Source organism: Dipodomys ordii, unplaced genomic scaffold (assembly GCF_000151885.1).
Source record: "Dipodomys ordii isolate 6190 unplaced genomic scaffold, Dord_2.0 Scaffold42, whole genome shotgun sequence".
Lineage (NCBI taxonomy): Eukaryota > Metazoa > Chordata > Mammalia > Rodentia > Heteromyidae > Dipodomys > Dipodomys ordii.
Genome location: NW_012267258.1, coordinates 1,562,700 through 1,571,494, shown reverse-complemented (window position 1 = coordinate 1,571,494; position 8,795 = coordinate 1,562,700). Strand labels below are relative to the sequence as shown.

General features: G+C 38.7%; 1 protein-coding gene across 1 annotated transcript in view; it reads left to right on the top strand.

Annotated features, from left to right (window-relative positions):
- Positions 1-8,795, top strand: part of Dip2b (DIP2 disco-interacting protein 2 homolog B (Drosophila)) — a 130,413-nt gene that overhangs the window by 55,833 nt on the left and 65,785 nt on the right. Inside the window, exons 8-11 of the mRNA XM_013018690.1 lie at positions 1,103-1,300; positions 3,849-3,940; positions 5,336-5,446; positions 8,163-8,286. Of these exons, the coding sequence (XP_012874144.1) occupies positions 1,103-1,300; positions 3,849-3,940; positions 5,336-5,446; positions 8,163-8,286 (525 nt within the window). The remainder of the gene's footprint in view (positions 1-1,102; positions 1,301-3,848; positions 3,941-5,335; positions 5,447-8,162; positions 8,287-8,795) is intronic.

The window sequence follows — 8,795 nt, the reverse complement described above, 5'->3', positions numbered from 1 at the left end:
TCTGGCTTCAAACTTTAGTCCTCGATTTTCATCTTCCTGTGTAGTTAGAATTATTGGCATGAACCACTGATGCCTGGTTTCAGGAGTAGTCTTCTTGAGAAATGAGTAGCAGTTCCCAAATATCACTGTTGGAATGAGTGCTGAGGAGGATGAGTAAGAGTTCACTGGGAGGTAAACATAACTAGGCGAAGTAGAACCTGGCTGCTTTACCACAGAATACCAAGTGCAAAAAATTAAAAACAAGCTCATAAAAATATATGGAACTGCCAAGCACTGGTGGCCTCACAGCTGTAATCCTAGCTACTCAGGAGGCTGAGATCTGAGGATCATGGTTCAAAGCCAGCCCAGGCAAGAAAGTCCATGAGACTCTTATCTCCAATAAACTACTAGAAAACCGGAAGTTGGGCTGTGGCGCAAGTGGTAGAGCACTTCTTGAGCTGAAGAGCACAGGGACAGGACAGCACACAGGCCCAGAGTTCAAGTCCCACGACCGACAAATAATTATATATATATATGGAACTGGGCTGGTAATGTAGCTTATTAGTAGAGTGCTTGCCTTGCATGCATGAAGATCTGGATTCCATTCCTCAGTATCACATACACAGAAAAAGCCGGAAGTGGCCCTGTGAGTCAAGTGGTAGAGTGCTAACCTTGAGCAAAAAAAGTCTCGGAACAGTGCTCAGGCCCTGAGTTCAAGCCCTAGGACAGAGAGAGAGAGAGAGAGTGTGTGTGTGCGTGTGTGTGTGTGTGTGTGTGTATGCTTTTCTGTATGTACAGTGACTGTCAGGATTCAGGATCAGGATTTGTTGAGTACATAAAACCATGTTGAATATGATTGCACAATTAAGTACAATTGAATGAAGGCCCAAGTCATAGAACACCATTTTTTTGTTTTTTTAAATGTATTTTGTTGTTATTGTAGAAGTGATATACAGAGGGGTTACAGTAAGTCAGGTAATGAGTACATTTGAGCTCATTTCTTTTGAACCATGTTACCCCTTTAGAACACTATTTCTTACTTTTCTCATACTCAGCCATATAACTGTGAGAAGAAAAGAGTTGTGTTTGTTGGTATTCATCTTTTTGTTTTTTTTTGGTACAGTACCTCAGCCAGACCCCAACCAGCCGAAGCCTGAGGGGCGACAGATGACCCCTGTAAAGGGCGAACCCCTGGGAGTCATTTGTAACTGGCCACCTGCCCTGGAATCTGCCCTGCAGCGCTGGGGCTCCACCCAGGCCAAATGCCCCTGTCTGACTGCGCTGGACGTGACAGGAAAGCCAGTCTATACACTCACATACGGTGAGTTCACTGGAATCCAGATCCTTTTCTCCTGAGAGTTCATCAGCGTGGCAATAGTATTTTCACCTTGATATTTATCAGTTGTCATTACATTTCAAATGATCTTTTCAATGATTTAATAGGATCCTAAGTTCTGAGTAAAGTTATTTCTAAATTTTCATTTGCTAAAGTGATATTTGCAAGCCAGTTAGTTTTTAAGACAGCCCAATGAGGAAAGAGATTATAGATCCATTGATAATTTACAATGGAGGGTTTTGCAAAACAGAAAACAAAAACAGTGACAAAAAAATTTTTGGTCAGTATTAATGAGAAAAATCGGTTAAAATTTTACCTAATAATAAGCACAAAATTCTGTAATGGACTTTTTTACATAATTTTATATCCCATATTAAAAAATTTTGTTTGCCTGTTTTTGGTGCTAGGGATTGAAAGTAGAGGCTAACACATGCTAAGCAAGAGTTCAGTCACTAGTGTCCCCCTATTTCTGCCTTCAGCTCCTGTAGGTGTTTTTTTTTGTTATTGTTTTGTTTGTTTGTACTAACTTAAAGAAAAATAACATCAAAGTCCACGCCAGTGGCTTACGCCTGTAATCCTAGCTACTCAGGAGGCTGAGATCTGAGGATCACAGTTCAAAGCCAGCCGGAGCACAAAAGTCCATGACTCTTACCTCCAGTAAACCATTCAGAAAACGGGAAGTGGCACTGTGGCTTAAGTGGTGGAGTGCTTGCCTTGAGCTGAAGAGCTGAGGGACAGCACCCAGGCCCAGAGTTCAGGCTGCACGACTGACCAAAAAAAAAAAAGAAGAAGAAAGAAAGAAAAAGAAAAGAAAAATAACATCAACCCTGAGTTAGGAGATCTCGTACTAATTTATTCAAACATACTCTTTTTCCCATCCTGCCAAACCTCCATTTCCAACTTTTTGTTGATTAATTGGACATGAGTCTCACAGACTTTTCTGCTCTGATTGACTTCAAAGTGCAATCCTCAGATCTCCACCTCCTGAGTAGCTTGGGATTACAAACATGAGCCACCAGCACCAGAAAACAAATCTATTTAAATGAACAGATTTTTTTTTCTTTTTTCCCCCTATATTTTTCTTTTTTTCCTGTGTGTATGGGGCCTTGTACTGGGGTTTTCACTTAAGGTCTCGCCATCTCCTTTTTCACTCATGGCTGGCACTCTACAACTTGAGCTATGCCTCTACTTCTAGCTTTTTGCTGGTTAAGTAGATATGAGCCTCTTGGATTTATCTGCTGGAACTGGCTTCAAACTGAAATTTTTAGTTCTCAGCCTCCTGAATAGCTCTTCTCTCCATTCCCCTTTCCCTTCCTTTCTTTCTTCCAACTATCTCACTTTGTAACCCAGGCCTTCCACTTATGAACCTCCTATCTCAGTTTATACAGTGCTGAGAGGGTGTTTAAGAGAACAGAGTAGGAAGAGGGAAAGAGGATTGTTTTTGTTTTTGGTTGGTCGTGAAGGATGAACTCTGGGCCTGGGCGCTGTCCCTCAGCTCTTCAGCTCAAGGCTAGCTCTCTACCACTTGAGCCACAGCTCTACTTCCAGCTTTTTCTGCTTATGTGGTGCTGAGGAACCAGGGCCTCATGCATGGGAGGAAAGCACTCTACCACTGAGCCACCTTCCCAGCCCAAGAAGATTGTTTTGTTAGAGTGTTTTCATTTTGTTTTTTTGGTCAATAGTTTTAATATTCATCTCAGAGATTGTATATGAATTTCATCTGTGTAACATCTTAAAACATTCAGCTGTCTAGAACCATACATGTTTATTTAGTATCTGTGAATATATCCATGTCTCACATCAGTTTCCCTTATATTGTCTCTCTACTGAATTTTTTTTTCCTTTTTTTTTTTTTGGTCCAGTCCTGGGGCCTGAACTCTAGGCCTGGGCCCTGTCCCTCAGCTCTTCAGCTCAAGGCTAGCGCTCTACCACTTGAGCCACAATGCCACTTCTGGCTTTTTTCTTTTTGCTTATGTGGTGCTGAGGAATCGAACCCAGGGCCTCATGCATGAAGGCAAGCGCTCTACCACTGAGCCACCTTCCCAGCCCCTCTCTACTGAAATATAGTAGTGCAGAATATTGAATTCATTGAGTCATATGTTTTGCTTTCCATTCACCTCTGGTACCTGATAATGCCTATGTGAGCAGTTCTTTAGAGAAAGTTTACACAGAACTGTCTGCTTTTGAGGGTTTGTTGTTTTTAAATTTTTTCTTTTGCTTTTACATTGTTTTCTCCCTTTAATTGTGATTAGATCCCATGAAATTTTTCCTAAGGACATTCGTATTAGTTCAGAAAAAAACTTGAAATATTCTATAAACCAAGATGATGCTTTATTTTTGTTTCAGGAAAACATTGCCTCTTATAAACTAGAGTAAATTCAGAGTTTTGGAAGGAAGGATATACTGTTTAGGGATTAGTTATACTCCTCAAAGCCATCATTTAGAAGTGACCATTGCCTTCTTCAACTTGGCTAACTGAATTCTCTTTTGCTGAGATAGACCCATTTTTTCTACATGATTTTTCTTTTTCCAGGAAAGCTGTGGAGCAGAAGTTTGAAGTTGGCCTACACACTACTTAATAAACTGGGGACCAAAAATGAGCCTGTGCTAAAACCTGGAGACAGGGTAATTGGTTTTTAGGTTTTAGAAAGGTGGTGTTTATTGTTTTCTAATACGCACATATACAGTAGGAAGATTTATGTAACTGTAATTCTCAGAAAATAAAAATGATTTAGTTCCCACTCAGGTTAGTCCAATACCAGATGATATTTAATGGGAAGGCAGTTTACTTATCTATTTCTGAAGCTGCTCATTCATAAACTTTAAGGAAGTATAAAAAGAAACACAAGCTTTTCTGAAAATAAATGTATTAATATTTAGAAAACACTGTTAGTAAATTGATATTTGTTTCTTTACAAAGAATAATTTTCTGTGGACTTATGTAGAAAGGGAAGCAGATATGTAGTTACTTCTAAGAAGACACAAATTGATATTATTTCTTAATTGTCGTTGATTTTTTTTGTCATTGATTTTTTAAATTAATTTTTCCTATTAATGACTATGGCTAGTTTCTATCATCAAGCCTTAATTTTCGTTTGAAAATCTTTCTGGATTACTGACTCTTCTAACCTAGTGTTTTAAAAATACTTGTGCATTGTGACAAAAAAGTTCCTAAAGTATAGCTCCACCTTATATACATGACACTTAAATGTTTTCTTGTGCCTCACCAAACCCTAAGAAGCTATGTTGTATCCTTTCATAGTATTTAAGAGAATTTGAAAGAAAAAGAAATGAAAGGGAGAATCCAGTAATAGGATTAGATTTAAAATATTACCTGTGAATACGTAAGCCAGGGAACAAACCCCACAGTGATGAGGATTTCTGTTTTTTTATTCTTTGACTAAATTAGGAAGTCAGTTATCTCTCTGATGTATATCAGGTGAGATCACAGATTTGAACATATTTTAGAGGTTTCAATTTTCTTTTTTAATTTGCTTTATATTCATAATAGTTTCAGCCCATATTGTTCATGTCTATTACCCACCACCTTATAGTGTTGGGTGAGCAATTAATTAGTTAGTAATAAGACCATGTGTGGGCTCTATGGTGGTAATCAAGTTGGTCAATATGCATAGGTTCTCTCTAAGAGATGTAAGGCTTAATCCTTTAGTATGCTTTTTCTATCTAGAGAAATCTATTAAATTTCTTTCTTTAGCTCTGCACTAAATTGCTTTAGGTTTCCCAAATAATTAACACTTAAATCAAGTTGTTTACTGCTAAATCACCAATAGAATTAAAGGAAAACTTAGGATAATGAATTGCATTTTTATTTCCCCAAACCTTCTAATGATGCAGATCTTTTTAGGTTTTTGTCCTTCTTAATAATTTAATTTCTTCTAGAGAAAATGTCTATTAAATTATTTGACTTAGTCTCATGGTAAATGATACTATTATATTAGGAAACATAGATAAAACATATATGTATATTCTTCTATCATTGAATCTCTTTGTGAATTTTAGGTAGCCCTGGTTTACCCCAACAATGATCCAGTCATGTTTATGGTGGCTTTCTATGGATGCCTATTGGCAGAAGTGATTCCAGTGCCTATAGAGGTACCTCTTACCAGAAAGGTAACATTGCTAAATTAAGAGGAATATAGTGGTGACATGACACAGTGTGGACATTGGTTGTTTTGAAGTTTGGAATTTGCCAGTAAAAGGGTTTGAAGTCTTGGAAAGTAGGGCCTTGTGTTCATATGACTTGCTTGCTTGCTTGCTACTCTACCACTTGAGTCACACCTGCACCCCAGCTGCTTTTTCGTTATTTTGAAGATGGAGTCTCAGAGACTTGTCTGTCAGACTAGCTGTGAATCTTGGTCCTTGGACTTCAGCTTCCTTAGTAGCTAGGATGATAGGAATGAGCTATTGATGCCTGGCTCAGGCATTGGGTTTTTGTTTGTTTGTTTTTGTTGGTTGTGGGGCTTGAACTCTCGGCCTGGCACTGTCCTTCAGCACTTCAGCTCAAGGCTAGCACTCTACCACTTGAGCCTCAGCACCACTTTGGTTTATTGGAGATAGTCTCACAGATTTTCCTGTCCGGGCTGGCTTTGAACTGCAATCCTCAGATCTCAGCCTCCTGAGTAGCTAGGATTACAAGTGAGCCTCTGATGTTTAACTAGGCATTGTTTCTTATTGAATGAATTGGCCCAGTCACCACATTAGAAACAATATGACAGTTTTCTGAAGTACTCAGCTTCACTTTCTACAAATTGTATAAAAATTATTTAATACTTATAAACAACATGTAAATTACATTTCTAGCTATGATAGAAATTTTGTAATGTATCAAAAAAAATTATGAGTAAGCAAGGGGCTTGGTGGCTCACACTGGTAATCCTAGCTCCTCAGGAGACTTAGATCTGAGGGTCACAGTTTGAAGCCAGCTGGAGCAGGACAGTCCATGAGACTATCTTATCTCCAATAAACTACTCAAAAAAAAAGACCAGAGTGGCACTGTGGCTCCAGTGGTAGAGTGCTTGGCTAGAGCAAAACCAAGTCAGAGACAGTGCCCAGGCCCTGAGTTTAAGCCCCAAAACCAGGAGAAAAAAAAAAAAAAGCATAAGTAAGTAAGAGCACAAAGCCCTGAGTTTAAACCCCAATACTAGCACACAAAAAAAAGGGGGCATATTTGAGTTGTAAGTCATCACAATTCATGAAGAGCCAGGTGTGGTGGTTCATGACTGAAATCTTATCTACTCAAGAGGCAGAGATTGGGAGGATTGAGGTTCTCAAACCTCAGCCAGGTCAGAAAGTTTACAAGATTTCATCTCATCTAATAGCTGAATCTGAGAATAATGCCTGTTCAGCCCAGGTATGAAGGAGGCATAAATAGGAGGATTCTGATTCAGCTCTAATATAGGAAAATATGCAAGACCCTGTATGAAAAATAACTAACACAAGCTGGGTGCTGGTGGCTCACACCTGTAATCCTAGCTACTCAGGAGGCTGAGATCTGAGGATCACGGTTCAAAGCCAGCCGAGGCAGGAAAGTCCATGAGACTCTTATCTCCAATAAAACACTAGAAAACCGGAAGTGGCACTGTGGCTCAAGCGGTAGAGCACTCGCCTTGAGCTGAAGAGCTGAGGAATGGCACCCAAGCCCAGAGTTCAAGCCCCACGACCGACAAAAAAAAAAAAGAAAAAAAAGGAAAAGAAAAATAACTAAAGCAGAACGAGTTGGCAAGGGGTATGGCTCAATTGCCAGACTACCTGTCTAGCAAGTACAAGCCCTTTAGTTCAAACTCCAGTACAGCACACATATATACATGTATCACTCATTTCAAATACTTTTTTTTTAAATAAAAGAATATCTTTTAATTGTATCACATGACTTAGCATTGCCATTAAGCAGGAAGGTGATACGAGAACAGCCTTTTACTTCTGTGAATTAAAGGGTTGCACTTGCATAGCACATCATCGCTTTTAAACAAAGATGATATAAGACATTTCCATGTCTCACTCAATGATCTCTCCAGGAACAATTCTTCCTAGTTTTCTCATACAATTTATGACAGAGAATTAATGTCTGAGAAAAGGATGATGGAGACTGTTATTTTATAAGAAAACAAAAGATTTGAAAAGGAGAGAAGACAAATGACTGACTGGCCAGAAGTCCTAGTTGATGATAATAAGGTTGTTGTTACAGAATTCTTCTTAATATTAAGTTAACAGTATTTGTATGGTTTCATAGTGATACTTTCAAAAGTATTTGTGAGGGTTCATAGTGATACTTTAAAAATTACATTTTAATAGGAATTTTTGGTTTTTTTCCCCTATTTTTCTGCTGCTTTTGTAAAGCTGAAATTGGCCTCTTAAAATTGAATAATTAAAGGAATATGTGGATTTTGTATAGCCATTCACTGAAAATTTGGACATCATTGGTATCCATTTCCTTTATTTATTATTTTATTCTGACCTGAATTGCCTTGTTCTTAGACTTGGGGGGTAGGGCTCAGAGAAGACATCCTAACCATGTTAGAATTTATTTCATTTGTTTAAAACTAAGGTAAAAGATAGTCATAGTTGACACTTGAATAAAATTGTTACATTTAATTAATTGGATTTATAATTAGCAAGCTCAGGCTAATAAAGTACTGGATTTTTACTTAGGAAATTATTGTAGAAATTCTTTGGATGAGCATATTGTCACTGGTTTATAACATTGCCAGGTGTCTATGGGACTCCATGACTCTAGTAACATAGGTGCCAGAGCATTACTAGGTGGTGGGTTTCAAGCATGGATATGCTCACATTCACTCCCTTGCTGTGCTCATTCTTTTCTCCATAGGATGCCGGAGGTCAGCAGATTGGCTTCTTACTAGGAAGCTGTGGTATTGCCTTAGCTCTTACTAGTGAAGTTTGTCTAAAGGGACTGCCAAAAACCCAGAATGGAGAAATTGTACAATTTAAAGGTGAGTAGTGTTTAATACCAAAATTATCAGTTAAAAGTGAGTGCTTTGATTAGCATTTTACTTTAGTAAAAACTGTATATATAAAATATACAGAATATGCAGGGCACTGGTGGCTCAGTGACAGCACCTAGGCCCAGTGTTCAAGCCCCAAAACCGACAAAAAATAAATTAAAAAATATATACATAAAAATATATACATAAAAAATATATACAATGTTATAAACCAGAGCCGGACACCCGTGGCTCACACCTGTAATCCTAGCTACTCAGGAGGCTGAGATCTGAGGACCGCGGTTCAAAGCCAGCCCGGGCAGCAAAGTTTGTGAGACTCTTATCTCTAATAAACCACTAGAAAACCAGAAGTGGCACCGTGGGTCAAGCGGTAGAGCGCTGACTTTGAGCTGAAGAGCTGAGGGACAGCACCCAAGCTCCAGCTCCACGACCAACCAAAAAGGAAGGAAGGAAGGAAGGAAGGAAGGAAGGAAGGAAGGAAGGAAGGAAGGAAGGAA